Source organism: Bos mutus, chromosome 10, assembly GCF_027580195.1.
Source record: "Bos mutus isolate GX-2022 chromosome 10, NWIPB_WYAK_1.1, whole genome shotgun sequence".
Taxonomy (NCBI): Eukaryota; Metazoa; Chordata; class Mammalia; order Artiodactyla; family Bovidae; genus Bos; species Bos mutus.
Window position 1 is genome coordinate 7,494,082 of NC_091626.1, and position 24,038 is coordinate 7,518,119.

General features: G+C 45.7%; 1 protein-coding gene across 1 annotated transcript; it reads left to right on the forward strand.

Annotated features, from left to right (window-relative positions):
* Positions 1–247: 247 nt before the first annotated feature.
* Positions 248–18,386, forward strand: F2R (coagulation factor II thrombin receptor). The gene is made up of 2 exons (XM_014476481.2): positions 248–530; positions 15,101–18,386. The coding sequence occupies exons 1-2, from the start codon at positions 443–445 to the stop codon at positions 16,297–16,299; spliced, it is 1,287 nt and encodes a 428-aa protein (XP_014331967.2). The 5' UTR covers positions 248–442; the 3' UTR covers positions 16,300–18,386.
* Positions 18,387–24,038: the final 5,652 nt, after the last annotated feature.

The following is a 24,038-nucleotide window of genomic DNA, read 5'->3' on the forward strand; positions in this document are numbered from 1 at the left end:
CTGTGCTCCCCGGGTGAGCGGCTGATAGCTCGCGGGCCCACGTCGACGGGCCGAGGAAACGACTTCTTACTCGGGTTCCCCCGCGGGGCGGGCGGCCCAAAGCGCGAGGAGGGGCGGCTAGATGGCCGAGCCCCGGCTGGCCCGGCGACAGCGGAGGGGGCGGCGGCCGCGCCGAGGCGCACACTGGCCGCCGGGGGGCGCCCTTCCAGGCCCGGCGCTCGCGAGCCCCGCCCCCGCCCGCGCCCGCGCCCCCGGGGACCTATTCCCCAACCGGCGCCGCCAGACGCGCCGAACCGCCTCATCCTGCCCAGAGGCGAGCGGTCTGTCTGCCCGTGCGGCCGCCCTCTAGACTCCCCGCGTGCTGCCCGAGCGTCCGGGCGGCGGGCCAGCCTCCCCGAGCCGCGCCGCCCCGGCCCCGCCGAGCGCGCGGAGCCCCGGGACAATGGGGCCGCGGTGGCTGCTGCTCTGGGCCGCGGGGCTCGGTCTGTGCAGCCCCCTGGTGTCGGCCCGCACCCGAGGCCCCAGACCAGGTGAGCGTGGGCCCCGAACTCCCCTCCCGTCCGGTCCTGCAGCCCCGGGCCTCCGCGGGACCCCGGGGTGCCCCTGACCGCCCCTTCTCTGGGAGCCCGCTGCGGGCTCGGCCCGGACCTCTCTGCACCGACTTCTGGAGCATGCAGGGTGTGGGAGGTGGACGAGGAGGGCTCGGGCTGTCTTGGGGAAGCCGAGGGACCTCGTTGCATTTGTTGCCACTGCGGGGCCTGTTTCTCCCAGGACCACCCCGAAAAGAAAGGGGTTTCACGTTGCTCCACCAATAGCCGGTCCGGGTTTTTGTTTGTTTGTTTGTTTTCCCCCAAGAGGTGGTGGAGAACCGCTCCCGCTGAAGTTTTGTTTTGTTCAAACGGCTTTTCTTGCACATTTTGAAGGCGAGGAAAGGGGTGTAGAGAAAAGCTTGGTCCCGTGGCCCGTTCAGTGGAGAATCAGGACCTGCCGCCCCGCCGGGCACAGACAGGCCTTGTGTGGTGGTCTTGGTGCGGGATACCGAGTGATAGCTAGATCGCCACGAGGCGGTGGTCGGCGGGCTTTGTTTGCTTGTTTCCTAGGACCCAGTCTTCCAAGCGAGTTGAGGCAACAATCCAGCTCCTCACAAACGGCTCCCTCAGCCCCTGTGGGATGAAACCATTTCAGTTTCTGATCTGCTGGGAGACGGAGGTTTCTCACCTAGAATACATGTATTACTGTGCGCTGCGTGTATTTTAAAGTATCTGGCTGCCTGAGCAAATAAATGCATTTTCCAACTTCTCCCCCTTAAAAAAAAAAAAAAAACGGGGCAGAAAAGTTGTTGCCTGGAAAGAGCCTAGATAGAAAGGGATGGGGGAAATGCTGTTATTTCTTTATAGCGATACAACTGTGTAAGCTTTCTGACCGCTTCTTTTATTCCGAGTAGTAACAAATGCTAGCTGTTTTCCTTATCTGTGAAACACTGTGTATTCTGTATTGTTTTCGCAACTTGGAAGGAATACAGGCAGTTGGAGATGGAGAGGTGACAGAAACACACAGAAACTGGTTTCTCTGCTCGCCATCTTTGCTCAGGGTGAGTTTGGAGGTGATGCTTTTGAGAACACTGAGAAGCCCACACAGGAGCCCAAAAGTTTTGCAGCAGCTTCTCACATTATCTCTTGCAATGTTTGGGAAAGCAGAGAACTCCTGAAAAATTGTGTATGGTGACACTGATGTCAGATATCACTTTACAGATTTATTCTGGGATGTGCTCTTAACACAAATTTGTGTTTGAGGTTTGGGTGGTGAGGTGTTTATACAGATATCGTGTCCATGGTGTCACCTTTCTTCGCAGTGGGTTCCCTAGGAAGGTTTTGGCCTCTGGTTAGGGGGTGAAGTTCAGACTGCTGTTCCCCACGCTTGTTACACACATCGACCTGAATGGTGCATGCTAAGACACTACTATAGATAGAGCTGAAGAACATTGGCCAATTCATCTACCCCGGATTCTGGGACCACTTTATGAGGGAGAGAAGAAAAGAGGATGAGAAAGAAAAGGCACTCTTGTTAAGTGTTGTATTGTGTTTAACCCTGGGCCCAGAGGCGTTTCACTACACGTTGTCTCATTTCACCCCCTCTCATGTTTATCCCCTTTTGCCAATTCTGAAACTAAGTCTCAGAGACAGTGTACCTAAATTCCAAAAGGAGGAGGGGATCCTGGATGCAAGAAATAGGTGGGACCTTGTCTTTGGAGAGTTTTAAGCCCCATAAAATCAACCAAAAATAGGTCTGCTTTTTATGATCACTGTGCGCCTGCAATTCTAAACAATGCCTGTCTTAACCACCTGTATCCGATGGAAGGAGTCAAGAGACCCCAGTCATAGGAAACCCTTCCAGGACAAGCCTTGCCCACCAGTTTGAGCTTTCTCAAAGCACTCTCAGACTTGTCCCTACTCGTTTAGGCTTTTCCTGCAAAGTGGCTTTTCCACTTTGTGGGTCCGTCATCCCCCAGCAAAGATTATAAACTTCCGTTTATCCCTTTGGCATCTAGAACAGATGTTCACTCAGCAGATACTTGAGAAATTCCTGGGTTCATTAACCAGTTTACCTTCCTTTGTCCAAGCAGTATAAGTGAGACTCTCTCATCAAAGCGTGTCAGTGTCCTAGAGGTGAGGTCCGTCGATTCTATAAAGGTCTGGAGAGTAAAAGGTGCCAGAAGCGCTGATGGTGACTGTGGCAGAGGGGGTCGGATGGGAGAGTCCATGTACTGGCTTCCTGCCCACAAAGTCAAGCTCAGTTCCTTAGTATAGAGAAGGTGCCTGTTCCCATGCAGGATGGGTCCCCAGCCTCCCTTATTACTGAGCCTCCCCTATTACATAATCTATTACGTTAACTGTACTTCGCCCAGCCCCCGCCCTGTAGTTCCACCTCCCGGAGCTGTGCTTTCTCTGGCTCTGTCCCCAGGCCATTCCTCTGGCCAGAATGCCCTTCCCACACCCTACTTGTTCACATTTAATTAAAAACAGCTACTTTATGTCAAGAACCTACTACAGCCAACACCCTGCCTAGACACATTACAGACAGTATTTTACTTATTCTGTATCCACCATTTGAGCAGATGGCATCCCCATTCTACAGGTAAAAACTGAGGCTCCCAAATGGTTAAGTCACAAGTGCAGTTACAAGTGAAACAGATTGGACCACAGGCCTTTTCCGCCAAGTGCAGGCTTTCTCTACTGTCCACTATGAAGAGGAAGCCATCCAGAGCCCCCAGCCCCTCTGACAGCAGAGAAATAATCCTGCAGTGCTTCCCAGGATCCCGGAAGGCAGAGTCTGTGCCCCTCTGGCTGGGGAGCCCAGGTCTAGCACACACAGGTGCTTAGTAAGCGTAGATGCATCGATTGTGGTACCCTGCCTTTACTCTCTGAAGCGGATGATAAGGCAGTCTGTGACTAGACCTCCGTCATGAATGTGCAGGTTAATTGGCCGTTACTGAGAGGCTGTCATCTTCCGCCCAACAAATGACACGAAACGAGACAGTGAAGCTGCTTGTAGTCAAGCAGAAACCTCTGAAAGTCAAATTTCTTATGAATCAGCAAGTCGTTTTCTACCCCAGCATCTCAATCACTTAAAACTTCCTCCTTCCCGTCCTTTTTCCCGTTCATTCGCTCCTTAGTGACCGGGGCACTGTGTTCATAGGACACGTCCTGCGGTTGGCCCACGCTTCCTTCGTGTGAGGACAGGTACTGGGGCGTTCTGGCCCCTCCTCAGGAATCCTCTCACGTCATCTCTAATGGTTGCCCTTCCAGCCCTGCCTCCTTCTTTTCAGTTCAGCGTGTCTCTACCCTCCCTTCTTTCCAGCTCAGCATTTCTCTACCTTTTATGTCTAAACAGACGAGCATGCTGTCAGCCCTGACTCGCAGCTCCTCATCAGCTCTGAGTTTGCTCCTTTGCCAGCCTGCTTCCGGCCATCGTTTCCCTGTGCCCTTGCTGCCCCTTCTCTCCTCTCTCGGGCAGCTCACTCCTGTCCTGTCACTGCAGCAGACGGACTCAGCTGAGCCTGAGTTGGAGTTCCGCTGAGACCCTGGAGTCCCCAGGACCCTGCGCTTCTCTCGTCTCACTCTCTCTGGACACACATCCTTCTTTTCCCTTGAAACTCACCCTTCCTCCCTTCTTTCCTTCTCTTCCTCCTTCCCCTTCTCCCTCCTCCCTTCCTTCTTGTCTTCCTCTGCTTCCAAAGTTGAGGTCAATATTGTTCAACACAGGGAATGTAGCCAATATTTTGTAATAATTTTAAATGGAAAGTAACCTTTCAAAACTGTATAAAAAGATTACCTTGAAATGAGTGAAAAGAATTTTTAAATAATTGCATTACACAATATAAGATTGTGCGATTGAGCATATGACGCAGAAATGCAGCCTTTCTTTGACACACGCAGTGCAGAGGAGGGGCACGGAATGAAGATATATTAGAGTTAGGGACTGACGCTGCAAGACCGTTGGAAGCCACTGGAAGAAATGAAGAGGACCAAACTGGGGGATAACATTAATATCAAAATTAACTCTATGGATATAAAAATAATTAAACACAATTGAGGTAGAATCTACATAGCATAAAATTAACCATTTTTAAGTTTACAGTTAGTGGCATTTAGCGCATTTACAGTGTGGTACACCTACCGCCTCTGCTGCTGCTGCTGCTGCTAAGGTGTTCCAGTCATGTCCGACTCTGTGTGACCCCATAGACAGCAGCCCACCAGGCTCTGCCGTCCCTGGGATCCTCCAGGCAAGAACATTGGAGTGGGTTGCCATTTCCTCCTCCAATGCATGAAAGTGAAAAGTGAAAGTGAAGTCGCTCAGTCGTGCCCGACTCTTAGCGACCCCATGGACTGCAGCCTACCAGGCTCCTCCATCCATGGGATTTCCCAGGCAACAGTACTGGAGTGGGGTGCCATCGCCTTCTCCACCTACCACCTCTATCTAGTTCGAAAAGAAATCAGGTCACCATCACGCGCTCGGCCCCATCCCCTACCTCCAGCTCTTGGCAGGGCTGATTTGCTCTGGGTTCACCACTTCTGCGTATTTCCGCACATGAATGGAATCATATCATGCAGCCTTTTGTGTCTGGGGGACTGCATCCCCTTTACTGTGGGATACTCACAGAACCCCAGAAGGATCATCAGGAACCCCAGCCTGGGTTTATTTTTGACTAGGATGACAGTATCCAGGACTCACACTTTCGACATTGAGAATTTTCTGTTTGTTTCCCTACTTTGTGGTTTATTTCATTCTGCCATTCACCTCCTCATGCTTATGCCCAAAACTGTCAGAATACACAGTTCTCTGTCTAGACTGAGCTTCCCCCAGACAGCCTCTCCCACATTGACCTTGGGATGTGTGCGTACTTAGTCGCTCAGTTGTGTCCAACTCTTTGTGATCCCACGGACCGTGGCCCGCCAGCTCTGCTGTCCATGAGGATTCTCCAGGCAAGAAAACTGGAGTGGGTTGCCATTTCCTTCTCCAGGAGAACTTCCCAATCCAGGGATCAAACCCAGGTCTTTCTCATTGCAGGCAGATTCTTTACTGGCTGAGCCACCAGGGAAGCCCTTACCTTGGGATGGTGCTTGGAAAAACCCATGAAGTGATGCCTCCTTTTTCTCCATCCCAAGGCATCCAATGATGTTTTGCCACTTACCAGGCCATTACAGGCCTTTATTTGCTTTCAAAAGAGCCTGCTTTTGGAAATAACAGGAATAATCTGAAATTTGCACTTCAAAACAAATATTGAACTTCAGGAAAGGACCTAATCTAATCTCATCTATTTACACTTCAAGTCTGTAGTGGATTAAAAGTGTCAGGTATTATGTATTATAAAGGAGTGTTTTCTGGTATTTTCTTTTTTGCTAACCAGCAGTAAGGACTCTAAGGAATATGCTTTACATGGTGACAGGGTTGCTGCCTGTATGTTCAGTAAATGCCCGGGGACAGTCATGGTGTACAGTTAACAAAAGTTTTCCCAACCAGTACTCACCTTTACCACGTGCTATGCGTTCATTTTCTACGTGATTTTAAAAGCTTGTTATAGTTCTGTGCATTGATTTCATAAGCAGCGTCAGGTCCCTACCATCATCTCAACACTGGCACAGCAGGCCAGTTCTGTCAGCAGAACTGAGGCTTATGTGGCCTTACAAGAAGAGTTCTGCTTTCCAGGAAGTGCTGTTTATGACCGTTTCTATCATCTCTAGAACGTAGCTTCTTTGAGTTCAGGTTTACAAGCTGCAGTAGGACTTGGGTGGGGTTGGGGGTGGGGGTGTGGAAACATTTGGTTCTGGGGAAATCGGCGATGGTGAACATCCTTTACTGTAAATTAGTTTTCCTGTCAGCTCGGCGTCTTGTAGACAGTGGTATCCCCACGCCTGTCCCTCTGGGTGGAGAACGGGCCTGGAGGAATGGGGAGAGCCAGGATCAGAGTCCTTCCCAGAGACCCTGCTAGTCTTCTGACCCCACGAGTTGAGTTGGGCCCTGGCCTTCAGGAGGGGCCCCCACACACGTTTTAGTGCCTGCAGTGGTGTTGGGTACTCTGGTGTTTACATTTTCTGGTTGGCCTTGCTTCCTGTAACCCCTACGCCCCTGGCTTCCCCCAGGTTTGCTTTGGGATGCTCCCAGCCTGCTCCAGAGGGTGGGAGGGGCAGGGGCCACCGCAGGCAGGGGCCGTCTCATCTTCAGTCTGCAGTCAGGGCTTATCTTATTCTCTGATTCTTGTCCTCAGCAGAGATTTTTGTTCATTTACTTGCTCACTTGCTTCTGCCTCATCTGAAACAGTATTCTAAACATCTCTTTCTCTGTTTTGTCCTTGACCGACTCTTACTACATCTGTCCTGTCTGTGAAGGCTGGGTTGTTGGCATGTGGTTGGTGTGTCGCCAAGGTCAGCAGGACTTGTGATTCCCAAGCAGCACCTGTGCCCATCATCAGCTGAACTCACACACTCACATGGCTGTGTCCCACCTGCTGTATATAGTTCCGAAGGGTGGGCAGATTGTTTGGTGAAATGCTAGAGAAGAAAAGCGTACTCTTTCAGGAGCAGGTCCTGAATTCACAGCTTCCTTGAAGAGACAGGGTAAGTGGTGTTCAAAGAGCAGGAGCTTCAGAACCAGGCAGATGTGGCTCAGTCCCCGGCTGCCCCACTTTCTATCTGTGGGGCGTTGGATCAGTCACTTAGCCTCTGCACATCCTTGTTGTCTGTAAAATAGGCTCTGTCACGCTTATCTCATAAAAATACTGGGGTTACATGAGGTAGGTAAGTGAAATATCGAGCACAAAGTAACTGCTCAACAAATGTCTTCTTCATACCCACACCCTCCATATTCCAGAAACGCCTTGGAAGGGCTGGTGTAGCATGAATTCTCTCAGTGTAAAGCTGTGTTCACACAAACATTCAAGCACCTTTTCCCCTTCAAAACTAAGACAAAACAGAAATGAAAGCAAAAACTGTTGTCTTTAGTTTTTGGTGGCTAGTAATGTGCATAAAATGTTTTTCTTCTTTTATTTCTCACTTTTCATTATGGAAATTTTCAAAGATACCTAATGTGGGCAGTACAATTACCCCCTATATGCTTTATTTGTATCCTCACTTTCCTCCTCTCCAAATGGACAATTTTAAAGCAAATCCCAGACACACGGTATCTTTTCATGTGTAAATATATCACTATATATACTTCATGTAACCACAGTGACGTTATAACACCTAAGAAGACTGAACAACAGTTTCTTATTATTGTGAACTATTCGAATGGTCAGTGTTCACATTTCGCTGATTGTCTCATAAATGCTTTTTCGGTTGGTTTATTTGAATTGGGGTCAAATGAGGTCCGCTGTTGCATTAGGTTGACGTACCCTTAAGTCTCTCTTAACCTGTAATGGTTTTCCCTCTCCTCTTTTTTCAAGGCTCTGTGTCAGAGAAACTGGGTCATCTCTCTTCTAGACTTTCCTGTTACATACTGGGTCTATCCAGCAGGGCTGTTCAACATGCCCTTCTCTCCTGTGCATTTTCTGTAATGTGGTCCATTTGGAGATTTAGCCTGATTTATTTGGCTTTTCTCCAAGACTGCCTGACCTAGTGGTGGTGTGTGCACACCTGTTACATCACCTGTTTGTTTTTAATTTGTTTGGCTACACCAGTCTCAGTTGTAGCATATGGGATCTAGTGCCTTGTCCAGAGATTGAACCCAGGTCCCTGCGCTGAGAGCGCAGATCCTAGCCCCCGGGCCGCCAGGGAAGTCCTGTCTCTCTTTTTTGAGAACTTAAGGTTGCACAGTGGACTCGGGTGTGCTCAAGTGACCCAGTTATCAGAGTTCCTATCACCTATCCTTACACCTCAACCTTTTTTTTTTTTAAGAGACTAATGATCATTGGACTAAATCTTATTTCATTAAGCACTTCAAGATGCATTTCTAAATCTGTCATTGTTTCTGTGTTTATAAGCTGGGATTATTTTATAAACTAGAAGTTTCCTTCATTGACTATTTGGCTTCCCCAAAATATTTTCAATATAGAAAAGGCAAGATAAATGCTGAATCTGGCCTTTATTTACCAATTTTCATACTGGGTCCCCTCGTTTCCTCCAAAAGTGACCCAAAAAGGTTTTATTTTCCTTGAAGTATAATTATGAACTCATCAGTTCAGTCACTCAGTCATGCCTGACTCTTTGCGACCCCGTGGTCTGCAGCACACCAGGCCTCCCCGTCCATCACCAACTCCCAGAGCTTACTCAAACCCATGTCCATTGAGTTGGTGATGCCATCCAACCATCTCATTTTCTGTTGTCCCCTTATCCTCCCGCCCTCAATCTTTCCCAGCATCAGGGTCTTTTCCAGTGAGTCAGCTCTTGGCATCAGGTGGCCAGAGTATTGGAGTTTCAGCTTCAGCATCAGTCCTTCCAATGAATATTCAGGACTGATTTCCTTTAGTATCCACTGGTTGGATCTCCTTTCTGTCTCTGAAGAGTCTTCTCCAGCACCACAGTTCAAAAGCATCAATTCTTCGGTGCTCAGCTTTCCTTATAGTCCAACTCTCTCATCCATACATGACTACTAGAAAAACCATAACTTTGACTAGATGGACCTTTGTTGGCAAAGTAATGTCTCTGCTTTTTAATACGCTGTCTAGTTTGGTCATAACTTTTTTCCAAGGAGCAAGCATCTTTTAATTTCATGGCTGCAGTCACCATCTGCAGTGATTTTGGAGCCCCCCAAAATAAAGTCTGACACTCTTTCCATTGTTTCTCCATCTATTTGCCATGAAGTGATGGGACCAGATGCCATGATCTTAGTTTTCTGAATGTTGAGCTTTAAGCCAACTTTTTCACTCTCCTCTTTCACTTTCAAGAGGCTCTTTAGTTCTTCTCTTTCTGCCATAAGGGTGGTGTCATCTGCATATCTGAGATTATTGCTATTTCTCCCGGCAATCTTGATTCCAGTTTCTGCTTCATTGAGTCCAGCATTTCTCATGATGTACTCTGCATATAAGTTAAATAAGCAGGGTGACAATATACAGCCTTGACATACACCTTTTCCTATTTGGAACCAGTCTGTTGTTCCATGTCCAGTTCTAACTGTTGCTTCCTGACCTGCAGATAGGTTTCTTAAGAGGTAGGTCAGGTGGTCTGGTATTCCCATCTCTTTCAGAATTTTCCACATTTTTTTGTGATCTACACAGTCAAAAGCTCTGGCATAGTCAATAAAACAGAAGTAGACATTTTTCTGGAACTCTTTTGCTTTTTCGATCATCCAACAGATGTTGGCAATTTGATCTCTGGTTCCTCTGCCTTTTCTAATAGATCTTAACAAATATGACGTTCTCCCACATTTCCATGCATTTCTGTCATTATTCTCTTAATGATCTTTGGCCACTGGGAAGGGCCCTTGGACTGACTTCAGAGTCTTTCTGACCTGACCCTAATGTTCTTTGAAGACATTCAGGGGTCGTCTTGTGCACTTCCTCCCCCAGATCTGGCACCAGCAGTTTCTTTAAGGAGCACTTCTTTTCATGATGCGTGATTCCATCTGAGACCGTCGAGTATCCCACTCATGTTGTTTTCTGCTTGGAGTTAGTATGTTTCCATCATTCTTCCATCACCCCCTTCTTGATTGCCCTTTAGCCTGTAGTGTTGAGTCACTGGTGGGGAAGTGCAGGGGACAGCTGTCCTTCTCTCTGAATGTAGGCAAGGTCCTGGGATTTCTGGTTTCTTAACCCACCAAGGGTGAGCCCTCTGGGCCAAAGCTCTGAGTCAGAACTGAAGCTGGCATATTCTGGGAGGCTGACATGGTATAAATCCCAGGATCATGAGGGACCTTGAGAGAACATCTGGGCACCACTCTGCTTCTAGGCCAGATCTCGTCAAAGTCAGAAAAAGTGCCATGCCTGACTTATAATTTCTAAGTCTCCAGAGTTAGAGAGTCCACATTCAAACTCATTAGCAATAGTCTATGTTCAACAATCAAAATTACTCTAGAGCCATTTCAGGAAACCTGAATTAAGTGAAACTTTTACAACAAATATGAGGATCAATTTTAGGACCTGACCTAGGTTTTTTTTTTTTTTTTTAAGCCATAACTTACCAATAAAAACACAGATGTTACAGGAGTTTTCGATCCACTGACAGGCACTTTCTCCTTGACCTAGGACTAAAGTAAAAGCAAGATTCCCAAACTCAAATTTCAGCCCAAGGCACAAGCTAGTTGGATTTATCTAGTCACCTGGAATTGGTTTTATTCTTTCTTTGATGCTGGTATACAGTTAAATAAACAAAATTTACTGACATCCTGTAATCCCATAAAGGCCAAAATATCAAAACCTGTGGTGGCAAGAAAAGGTGACACCTTAGGCAATGATATCTATTCACGGGATTATGCATTCTTCCTGGGCTCCAGCCTATAAAAATGTCATGTTCGACATACTGCCCAAGAAGGCCGAGCCAGAGAAGAAATTTTTGAAAACAAATACTGATTCCCAAAGTGTTGGGTTGGCCATAAAGTTCATTCGGGTTTTTCCGTAAGCTACGAGAGAAAAAGCCGAACGAAATTTTTGGCCAACCAAGACTAGCTACAGCGCAAAGCCTAATGACAGTTTTATGTTCAGGCCAAGTGACAGCATCTAAGAGTTGAGTTGTGAGTGTTCGTAGATTTCCAGGGTGTCACTCCTCTGGGTCACGGCCTGATGCTCATGTAGCTTGCACACAGGCATGCATGTGCTTGTCTCCCCTCTATACGTGACATGACGAGTCCTCAATCCGGCCAAGCCCCCCGAGGACTTTCTGCAGCAGAAAGTTATGTTATTTTAAGGTTCCTGTGGGTCAGCATTTTTAAAGACACATATCTTTGTGGTCCTGAAGTGCCAGAACTCATTCATTTCTTTTCTTCCACCTCCCACACATTCATGACTTCGAGGGTAGCCTCACTTCCCTCCCACGGGGCCCGTTGAACCAGGGTCTGGATCCCACGTGACCTGATCAATACACACAGAGTGAATTAGATGCATCACAAGAGGAGGGAAGTGATCCTTGAGGGAAGGGTTGTGAATTTGAAATTTGATTTACGGCTCTGAATGCTGGGGCTCTGTACCTTACAGCCTCTCCATGTCCCTCGTCACACAGAAAAACTAAACACAGTTATATGTTGAGGGAGGGAAGAGGAACACAGATTCCATCTTAATTTCTTTGCTTTTTTAATTTTTTGCTCTCAAAACAATTGAGAGCAAGAAACAAACTACATTGAAGTGATGGGGAAGGATAATAATTTCTCACACTGGTTAATTTTTGAAGTTTACAAAGTGAACATATATCCTCATTTCATGTGTGATGCTCCAAGCTGCCAGCAGGTATTGAATCTTCCCGTTTCAGTGATCCTGAGACTGAGTTCAGAGGAGTTAAGTGACTCCTGGTAGAGGCAGCTGTTGTTTGTTGTTCGGACTCTTTTGCAACCCCACGGACTGTAGCCCTCCAGGCTCCTCTGTCCATAGGATTTCCCAAGCAAGAATACTGGAGTTGGTTCTTGTTTCCTACTCCAGGGGATCTTTCTGACTCCGGTATCGAACCTGCGTCTTCTCTATTGCAGGTGAATTCTTTACCGCTGAGCCATCGGGTAGAGCCAGCATTAGAATGTAAATCTATAAGTAAAAGCCAATTTAAGGACCACACCTCCTACCTGTGGGCCAGGGTACTAGAGAGACTTGGAGATTAAATAGGAACTATTTCCCACCCTTGGGGAACAACCTCGATATCTATGTACACTCAGGCTCATCACTGCAGATTTTTGTTCTTCCCGTGGGACAGATCGAGACTTTATCCTCAGGGGACCCGTTCGTGCTCTTGCTACGGTCATCTGACCTCAAGCTTTCGGTACCAGGCCCTGCTCTACTGTGGATCAGTTGGTGCCACTCTAGGTTTGCTCTTCATTTTGGAAATAGATGCCAATTTATTGTGTTTTATTTTGTAGTTCTAGAAGTCCCGTTGGTTGGTTTCATTGCTATTTTCTATTTCTTCATTCATTTCAATGAAATCTTTCTCTTTCCTCATTAAAGCATCGTTGCAGCACACTCTTTAAAATCCTTATCTGCAAGTTGTAGCACCTGAGTCATCTTGGGATTGGTTTCCATTGACTATCCCTTTCTCTTGAGACTGGGTCACACTTTGCTGATTCTCTTTATAGCGAATGATTTTTAACTGTATGCTGAATATTATCCTACTGTAAACACTCAAGATTTTGTCTTATTTCTCTAAAGAGTGTTGCTGTTTTTGCTTTAGCAGGCAGCTAATTTGGTTGAACTCAAACTGCAGATGTTTCCTCTTGAGCAAAAAAGCTCAAACAGCACTTCCATTCTTTTAAGTCTAGCAGAGCAGCTTCATTTCTCCCGAGTGTGCCCCAAACCTGGGGCAGAACTTACACTGGACTCTGCGGCTCTCCATGCCTCTCCGACTTGCTCTTTTCTGGGATTCTTTCCTCAGTTTCCAGTGACTGTGGTTGCCCTGAACATTGTCTTCCAGTTCTTCAGGCCACAGAGACTATGAGGTTTCTATCTGAGTTTCAGCCATCTTTCATGGCACTGACTTTGGCCTCCTCTCAAGCTAAAAGCCACTGAAAGCCAGAAACCCACTGGTTGCCATCTTTTCTTTCAAGACCCATCCCTCCCCTCCCCAACACGACTGTGAACCTACATAGCTTCAGATCACTGATTCGGAGGAGGAAAGGAATCCAGAGTCTGTAATTTTTGTTTAGGGGATAGTTGGGTCTGGTAAGGACCTTCCAGAAGCAGCATTCTCTTTTACTGCATCATGCTTTTCTGTGTAAGTTTTTGTTTGCAGGAACGTTCCAGTACTGAAAAATAAAACTGAAAGCTGGAAATTTCACTGTACTTATCTCATTTCCAGCCAGTTCTCAATCCCCTGACCTCAGTTCTGAGTGACATATGTCCAGCCTTTGTGGTAATCGCCCCCAGGGATGGAAGCCTCATCCTTTTCCCCTGGGGTTTCTGTCCCCACTCTTCAGCTCCTCAAAGCCCAACAGAAGCTCTCTGTCCAAGTCCCCTCAGTGACAGAATGACAGTGCGGCTCCCGGGAAGCCAATGCTGGTGGAGTCCAGCAGCTGAATGCTGCATTTCTGTGATGAACATTTCCACTGGAGGTTTTTGGTGGAGGAGGGTGATAAAGGAAGGATGTTTGCAGCAGAGCCTTTATGGTAATTTCTAGTTGACACTCAAAAGAGCCTGGCTGGCCTGGCATCTGCCTGGATGCGTGTGGCATTTTGGAACTGAGCTGAGGGAGGCACTGACCTAGAACTGGTGCTGCTCCACTGACCCACTGAGGAGGGAGACAGGGAAGATGACTCAAGTGGTAGGTGCCTTGCGGTTTCATTAGACAGTAACCTGAGGGACTGCGGCTTGGACCCAAAGATGATGAGAGATTAGGGACATTCTACTGTGTAAACAAGCCGAAGCTAGTAAAGGAGAGCTTCTATCACCCGGATAATTGTCATGGAAACTGGGTCCCCTCAGTCTTGCTCAAGGAGAAGGCAATGGCAACCCCACTCCAGTACTCTTGCCTGGAAAATGCCATGGACGGAGGAGCCTGGTGGGCTGCAGTCCATGAGGTGGCTAAGAGGCGGACACGACTAAGCGACTTCACTTTCACTTTTCACTTTCATGCACTGGAGAAGGAACTGGCAACCCACTCCAATGTTCTTGCCTGGAGAATCCCAGGGATGAGAGATCCTGGTGGGCTGCCGTCTATGGGGTCGCCCAGAGTTGGACACGACTGAAGCGACTTAGCAGCAGCAGCAGCAGCAGCAGCAGCAGCAGTCTTGTTCAAAGTCACCTCTAGCTCCATAAGCTTTAAGATGTTCCCTCAACTTTCTGTGTTGATTTTTCCATGAGGGAGAATGGATTTCAAGGGGTAGCCACAAACCAAATGGGGGGAAAAAATGTATACCTGCAGGCCTATGGAGGAAAGAGAAGTCATGTAGCCTGGGGTAATTTGTTTATATAGACAGTGGCTCACATAGAAAAGAAGTCATGACTTTTTTCTTTTACATCAGCCTGTACTCAGCCTGTCCTGATATCTGCAGCAGAGATCTCTGAAAGTCTGTGGTTCACCTCATCCCTCTGAGGAGCAGAGCTTGAAAAGCGTTTGCTTGTGCCAGAACAAAATGTGGTACACTATCTTGAGTTAGCTAATTCCCTGATGAAGTCTGGGCTTCCCTGGTGGCTCAGTGGTAATGAACCCACCTGCCAGTGCAGGAGACTCAGGTTCGATCCCTGGGTCCGGAAGATCCCCTAGAGAAGGAAATGGCAACCCACTCCATTATACTTGCCTGGGAAATCCCCAGGGACAGAGGAGCCTGGCGGGCTACAGCCCGTGGGGTCGCACAGAGTCAGATGCAATGGAGCGCACACACAGAGACACACACACAGATAGAGTCTGTCATCCATTGAGTGTCACATGCTCTTTACCACCAACTCTCCCAGGAAGAAAACAAAAAGCCAAAGTCAAGTGTACTCTCTCCTTGTCTCTTTTGCCTTCTTAATTCCTTTAAAAATTTTTTTACTTTTCAGGGACAGACCCAACAAACGGTACTGTGGGTCCTCGGTCTTTCTTTCTCAGGAATTCCAATGACGGATATGAACAAATCCCACTGCCAGAGGACGAGGACTCGAGTGAAGGTGAATTCACAGAAGACAGATTAAGCTCAGGCAACAGAAGCAGCCCGCCTCAAAAGTCACCCCCTGGGTTTATCTCCAAATCCGCCTCAGGATATCTGACCAGCGCCTGGCTGACTGTCTTTATCCCCTCAGTCTACACGGGCGTGTTCCTCGTCAGCCTTCCTCTGAACATCATGGCCGTCGTGGTGTTCGTCTTGAAGATGAAGGTCAAGAAGCCGGCCGTGGTGTACATGCTGCACCTGGCCGCGGCAGACGTACTCTTCGTGTGTGTGCTTCCGTTCAAGATCAGCTACTACTTCTCCGGAAGCGACTGGAGGTTCGGGTCTGCCATGTGCCGCTTCGTCACGGCGGCCTTCTACGGGAACATGTACGCCTCCATCATGCTCATGACGGCCATCAGCGTCGACCGCTTCCTGGCCGTGGTGTACCCCATCCAGTCCCTCTCCTGGCGGACCCTGGGGCGCGCTTCCTTCATCTGCCTGGCCATCTGGGCCATGGCCATCGCGGGGGTGGCGCCCCTGCTCCTGCAGGAGCAGGCCACCCAGGTGCCGGGGCTCAACATCACCGCCTGCCACGACGTGCTCAACCAGACGCTGCTGGAAGGCTACTACTCGTACTACTTCTCCGCCTTCTCCGCCGTCTTCTTCTTCGTGCCGCTGACCCTTTCCACCGTCTGTTACGTGTCCATCATCCGATGCCTCAGCTCTTCCACGGTTGCCAACCAGAACAAGAAGTCCCGGGCTTTGCTCCTGTCCGCGGCTGTCTTCTGCATCTTCATCCTTTGCTTTGGACCCACAAACATCCTTCTGCTTCTCCACTACGCGTTCCTTTCAAGCTCTGATCCCATGACAGAGGCCGCCTACTTTGCCTACCTCCTGTGTGTCTGCGTCAGCAGCATAAGCTGTTGCATCGACCCCTTGATATACTACTATGCTTCCTCGGAGTGCCAGAGGCACCTCTCTGCTATCTTACACTGCAAAGAAAGTTCAGATCCCGGCAGCTGTAACAGCAGCGGTCAGCTGATGCCAAGTAAAATGGACACCTGCTCTAGTAACCTGAGTAGCAGTCTATACAAAAAGCTCTTAACTTAGGAAAAGGGACTGACAGTGAGTTAAAAAGAAAATGTTAAAAAAGCAAATCACCTGAGGAGTCAACTTCATCCCTGACAGAAGTGTTTCCTTTACCATCCAAAACAACAAACTTGTGATTTATGTGGCTCCCTAGGAGAGCTTGTATATTTGTTAGTTACAGACAAAAGTAACAGGAATAGAAAACATTCCAAGAGAGTATTGCCAGAGTTACCACAAGAACTAAGCATCTCTGTTTTTATATATTTACATGCTGATTATAGATATATGTGTGTATGTGTGAATTTATACACATGGACTTATATCATTTGCAGTACAGTATAGAATAGGCACTTGGAAACCCTCTCTTTTTTCACCAGAGACTATGGAAATAAACTCTGATTTTCTGATTTAACATGCAAAGTTTAGGTTGGAGTTTAACTCGGAACATCTGAAGAAGCCCATGAGGAGTGAGGGATTCTACACTTTGGACTCGCACAGCTTTTGCAAATAAATGTATTTTTAAATTGTTCAACAGCAATGTTTAAATTGTTGGGGGATGAGACTTAGTACTAGCTGTGTGTACAGAAAGTTCTTTTGTTTTTCTTGTTAAATATATCAATGTTTGAATTCTTAAAATTATTAAAGCGGATGAAAACAGATGATGTGGGTAGCATTTTTGCTGCTTTACACGCCACGTGTGTAAACTGAGAATGAGCAGAAGTCCCACCAGTGACCTGAGGCTGGCTTTCAAAGCGACTTGCCCCCCTCCCCCAGATGAAAGACTCCAGGCAGTAGATACAAGACAGAGCCACGTGTTTGCTATCCTCTGCTGGGATTCCCCCAAGGATTGGCCATGAGCTTATCATGTTTATTAGAAGTTGGAGTAGGATGTGCCATCCCAAGAGATAATGAACATAGAAGACTTCTCTGCCTATTTTAAGAGTGGAGAAAGAAGGCATGTCTGCTTGCAGCAGTTAGGCTGCAAGGGTCACTGTCAGCTGGAACCAGCCACAGACAAGCATGGACAGTCATCGTGTGCTCTAGGCATGCATGGGTGCTGGGCAGACAGAGTTGAGTCAGTCTGAAACCTACTCTGGAGAATAACAAAGTGGACCAACATATGGTGTGGACAAGAAATGCATCAATATGTAAAGAAGTGGTTTAGCCAGATGCCACCAGGAAGTGCCACATAATCGAGCCTGGCGGGTGAAGAACTTTGAACATTTGGGTTACTGCTTCCTGTGGTTATAACTTGAGATGAAAACATCATATATTACAGGAAGCATGTTTTTAAAAATAAGTCCTTCAGTAACAGAATATGAAATGTTTTATTACAGTGTTATTCAAGCAAGATAATTATAAATTCTGTATATAATATAATCATCAGTCTATGTATCAACATGAAAGCAAAGTTATACATAAAAGATTGAAAAAATAAAACATCAACTAAGGAGAAAAAGTAAGTCCTTCAGTCTGACTTAATTGGACACTATTTACCAATGTTTTGTTCAGTACATACTCAAATCAGATTTTTTAAAAAGCATTAATTATGTCAGATTAGAAATGGCAGAAGAAATGGAATTGACTTTGAAATCTAGGAAAATATTCTCCATTTTTTCCATTCACTTTTATTAAGAGTTAATGAAATGACTTTAAAAGCATTTTTAACCCTATGATGAGTATCAAGTACAGAATATCCTCATGTATTTAGCAAAATAATTAAAAATAATGTTGATATATATCTTTTTTCCTTATGAAAAAACATTGGCATTTTAAACAAACAGAAAGCTGTAAGACAAGTGCTTACAATTTAAAAGAGCAAACTGTTTCCAAATGCCATTGAATAATTTACATAAAAGTATGTATTGTAAGTAAAAGTTAACATTGTTTTTATTAATTTGGTTACTATATTCATTTTATCTAATTTAGTGAAAATATGCTGTCACTGTTTATTCATTGTTTATATTGAAATACTGACTTAAAATCTGACTTAATAAGACCCATTACTGTATTATCAGTATGTACTTATAAAATATTACATCACTGTTTTTATGTTCTTTTTTTTAAATGTATATAACCTCTATTAATAAACCTGAAGGTTTGCTTGATATCTGTTTGGAATAAAATTTTATTGTGTCTTTAGAGCCTGGCAGGAAGGCCAGTCTAAGGATTTAGCTGTTGTTTGTTGTTTAGTCAGGAAGTCACCTCAGACTCTTTGTGACCCCGAGGACTGTGGCCCACCAGACTCCACTGTCCATCAAACCCACGTCTCGTGCATTGGCAGGCAGATTCCTTACCACTCAGCCACCAGGGAAGCCATTAATGAAGAGACGATTTGCAGAGGTGTGGGCCAGGGTTAAGGGGCTTCCCAGGTGACAGCAGTGATAAAGAACCTGCCTGCCAGTGCAGGAGACGTAAGGGACGTGGGCTCAACCCCTGGGTTGGAAAAATCCCCTGGAGAAGTCCATGGACAGAAGAGCCTGGGGGGCTACAGTCCATAGGGTCACACAGAGGCAAACACCACTGAAGCGACTTAGCACGCACGCACAGTCAGGGTTAAGGGAACCAAGAGCTGGTGAAGAGCCCCAGGGACTAGCGGTTAAGGAAAGCTGTTACACCCCAGGCCCAAAGCAGGTTGGCAGGACAGATAAACAGACATTGTCTCCTCATACCTTGATGTCTGTTGGTGCCTCCCATTGCTCCTGATTTTAACCTGCACCCCAAGGTCAAGGGAACCTGGGTGATATAGCCCATAAAGGTGAGTTTTTTGGGGCACAGAGAATGGAACTGGAAGGGAAAAAGAAAAGTACAATTTCTACCAAAAGCTTTGGTAGTTAATTACAAAACTTTCTGTGTCTTTTTTTTTTTTTTTTTTTTTTTTTTCTTAGGAAAATTTAAGGTTATATCATTGAGAGTATGTTCGGATTCCTGGGTTATGAGCATTGTGGATAGTCTGCAGTTCTTTCCTAGTGAAGAAAGAAACCAATGTCAGAGGTTGAAACTTAAGGAAGAGTTGCTCTTGAGTGACACTCCTTTGCCGTCCAACACTTCCTGGGGCAGAGGGAGGAGGAGGAATTAAAAGCAAAATTATAAGTACCTATGAGAGCTGGATAGGTACAAATTCTGATAATGTATTTCTAGATGCATAGTCAACAGGAAAGTTATTTCAACTAAGAAGAATTATTCCGCACACAGCACTTGTAAGTTAACACATGAACTTAAGTTCCTGAGGCCTGGAGTCTGCATAATATTTCAGGAATGGATCTATTGATGAGTCAGCTCAGGTCACGGTTGCCAGAAAATGGGGTCCATCCTCAAACCAGAGAATGACCTTTAAGCTCTTCCATTGTCATTTTTAAAAATATGCTTGAAACCAAAAACATTTGAATTTTCTTAACCCAAAAAAGTATGTTTTTTCCACAAAGTCAAAATAGGATTTTAAAGGAAGTGGAATACTTGACTGTTAAATATACACAAGGAAAATTTGAGGTTACAGTTCTTAATTTAAGAAATGAAGAGAAATGTCAGTATGTCCCTCAGGAAGTCTTAAGCTATGGGAGCAAAATGGAAAAACTGAAGCAATGTTTTTGAGGAAGTTTTTTCCCTGAGGCCTGGGCCTTTGCACTGGTAGCTTCTCACTTAGGTGCCATCGTGAACTTAACTGGGAAAATAGTCACGAATAGTAATTTCCTGGCAGAATTGGCATAGCTGTGTGTCAAAACTGCTAGAATAAATGTGCGTGGAGAATAATTAACCACAGGATGCGCTGAGTGTGATTTATGAAGGAGTTGCAGTTCAGGAAGCTGTAACCTGAGCAGAGAGGAGAAATGCTCTAATTCTGTGATTCTCAGTCCCTGAGACCCTTTCAGAATGTGCACCCAGTCAGAACTGTCTTGAAACACTAAGATAACGTTTTGATCTGATTCTCTCACGAGTATCAGTTCAGTTCAGTTAAGTCGCTTAGTCATGTCCAACTCTTTGCGACCCCATGAATCGCAGCACACCAGGCCTTCCTGTCCATCACCAACTCCTGGAGTTCACCCAAACTCATGTGCATCGAGTCAGTGATGCCATCCAGCCATCTCATCCTCTGTCGTCCCCTTCTCCTCCTGCCCCCAATCCTTCCCAGCATCAGGATCTTTTCCAATGAGTTAACTCTTCACATGAGGTGGCCGAAGTATTTGAGTTTCAAACTCAACATCAGTCCATCCAAGAACACCCAGGACTAGTCTCCTTCAGAATGGACTGGTTGGATCTCTCTGCAGTCCAAGGGACCTGCAAGAGTCTTCTCCAGCACCACAGTTCAAAGGCATCAATTCTTCGGCACTCAGTTTTCTTCATAGTCCAACTCTCACAGCCATACATGACCACTGGAAAAACCATAGCCTTGACTAGACGGACCTTTGTTGGCAAAGTAATATCTCTACTTTTGAATATGCTATCTAGATTGGTCATAACTTTCCTTCCAAGGAGTAAGCGTCTTTTAGTTTCATGGCTGCAACCACCATCTGCAGTGATTTTGGAGCCCCCCAAAATAAAGCCTGACACTGTTTCCACTGTTTCCCCATCTATTTCTCATGAAGTGATGGGACCAGATGCCATAATCTTAGTTTTCTGAATGTTGAGCTTTAAGCCAACTTTTTCACTCTCCTCTTTCACCTTCATCAAGAGGCTATTTAGTTCCTCTTCACTTTCTGCCATAAGGGTGGTGTCATCTGCATATCTGAGATTATTGATATTTCTCCCAGCAATCTTGATTCCAGCTTGTGCTTCTTCCAGCCCAGCGTTCCTCATGATGAACTCTGCATATAAGTTAAATAAGCAGGGTGACAATATACAGCCTTGACATACACCTTTTCCTATTTGGAACCAGTCTGTTGTTCCATGTCCAGTTCTAACTGTTGCTTCCTGACCCTGCATACAAATTTCTCAAGAGGCAGGTCAGGTGGTCTGGTATTCCCATCTCTTTCAGAATTTTCCACAGTTTATTATGATCCACACAGTCAAAGGCTTTGGCATAGTCAAGAAAGCAGAAATAGATGTTTTTCTGGAACTCTCTTGCTTTTTTGATGATCCAATGGATGTTGGCAATTTGATCTCTGGTTCCTCTGCCTTTTCTAAAACCAGCTTGAACATCTGGAAGTTCACGGTTCACATATTGCTGAAGCCTGGCTTGGAGAATTTTGAACATTACTAGCGTGTGAGATGAGTGCAATTGTGCAGTAGTTTGAGCATTCTTTGGCATTTCCTCTCTTTGGGATTGGAATGAAAACTGACCTTTTCCAGTCCTGTGACCACTGCTGAGTTTTCCAAATTTGCTGGCATATTGAGTGCAGCACTTTCACAGCATCATCTTTCAGGATTTGGAATAGCTCAACTGGGATTCCATCACCTCCACTAGCTTTGATCATAGTGATGCTTCCTAAGGCCCACTTGACTTCACGTTCCAGGACGTCTGGCTCTAGGTGAATGATCACACCATCGTGATTATCTGGGTCATGAAGCTCTTTTTTGTACAGTTCTTTTGTGTATTCTTTTTTTTTCTTTCCTTTGTGTATTCTTGCCACCTCTTCTTAATATCTTCTGCTTCTGTTAGGTCCATACCATTTCTGTCCTTTATTGAGCCCATCTTTGCATGAAATGTCCCCTTGGTATCTCTAATTTTCTTGAAGAGATCTCTAGTCTTTCCCATTCTGTTGTTTTCCTCTATTTCTTTGCATTGATTGCTGAGGAAGGCTTTCTTATCTCTCCTTGCTATTCTTTGGAACTCTGCATTCAGATGCTTATATCTTTCCTTTTCTCCTTTGCTTTTCGCTTCTCTTCTTTTCACAGCTATTTGTAAGGCCTCCTCAGACAGCCATTTTGCTTTTTTGCATTTCTTTTCCATGGGAATGGTCTTGATCCCTGTCTCCTGTACAATGTCACGAACCTCCATCAAGTACTCTATCAAATCTAGTCCCTTAAATCCATTTTTCACGTCCACTGTATAATCATGAGGGATTTGATTTAGGTCATACCTGAATGGTCTAGTGGTTTTCCCTACTTTCTTCAATTTAAGTCTGAATTTGGCAATAAGGAGTTCATGATCTGAGCCACAGTCAGCTCCCGGTCTTGTTTTTGCTGACTGTATAGAGCTTCTCCATCTTTGGCTGCAAAGAATATAATCAATCTGATTTCGGCATGTGACCATCAGGTGATGTCCATGTGTAGAGTCTTCTTTTGTGTTGTTGGAAGAGGGTGTTTGCTATGACCAGTGTGTTCTCTTGGCAAAACTCTATTAGCCTTTGCCCTGCTTCATTCCGTACTCTAAGGCCAAATTTGCCTGTTACTCCAGGTGTTTCTTGACTTCCTACTTTTGCATTCCAGTCCCCTATAATGAAAAGGACATCTTTTTTGGGTGTTAGTTCTAAAAGGTTTTGTAGGTCTTCATAGAACCATTCAACTTCATCTTCTTCAGCATTACTGGTTGGGGCATAGACTTAGATTACCATGATAATGAAGGCTTTGCCTTGGAAATGAACAGAGATCATTCTGTCGTTTTTGAGATTGCATCAAGTACTACATTTCAGACTCTTTTGTTGACCATGATGGCTACTCCATTTCTTCTAAGGGATTCCTGCCCGCAGTAGTAGATATAATGGTCATCTGAGTTAAATTCACCCATTCCAGTCCATTTTAGTTCGCTGATTCCTAGAATGTCGACATTCACTCTTGCCATCTCTTGTTTGACCACTTCCAATTTGCCTTGATTCATGGACCTGACATTCCAGGTTCCTATGCAATATTGCTCTTTACAGCATCGGACCTTGCTTCTAGTCACATCCACCAGTCACGTCCACAGCTGGGTATTGTTTTTGCTTTGGCTCCATCCCTTCATTCTTTCTGGAGTTATTTCTCCACTGATCTCCAGTAGCATATTGGGCACCTACTGACCTGGGGAGTTCCTCTTTCAGTATCCTATCATTTTGCCTTTTCATACTGTTCATGGGGTTCTCAAGGCAAGAATACTGAAGTGGTTTGCCATTCCCTTCTCCAGTGGACCACATTCTGTCAGACCTCTCCACCATGACCTGCCCGTCTTGGGTAGCCCCACAGGCCTTAGTTTCATTGAGTTAGACAAGGCTGTGGTCCGTGTGATCAGATTGGCTAGTTTTCTGTGAGTATGGTTTCAGTGTCTGTCCTCTGATGCCCTCTTGCAACACCTACTGTCTCACTTGGGTTTCTCTTACTTTGGCCCTGGGGTATCTCTCCACGGCTGCTCCAGCAAAGCACAGGCACTGCTCCTTACCTCGGACAAGGTCACCCCTCCTGACCTTGAACGTGGAGTAGCTCCTCTCGGCCCTCCTGCACCTGTGTACCCACCGCTCCTTGGACGTGGGGTTGCTCCTCTCCAGAGGCCAGGTGACGTGTGATTACATGCCAGATTGAATGCAGAAGCAAGATATGAAAAATCTGACTCTTCTATCAATCCAGCTGTTAAAGAGATATGCCAAAATAAAAACCAAGGTAACTCCTCATTAAATCATTGGGGGAAATTTTTCCTTTGTAAAAAATATGGTATTGATGTTAACATGTAATGGATTTGTCATTATATTTAAAATTATTTTTTATTGACGTATAGTTGATTTATAATGTTAGTTTCTGGTGTACAGCAAAATGATTCAGTTATACATGTAATACATATTATTTTTCAGATTCCTTCCATTGTGGATTGTTACAAGATGTTGAATATAGTTCCCTATGCTATACATTAAGACCTT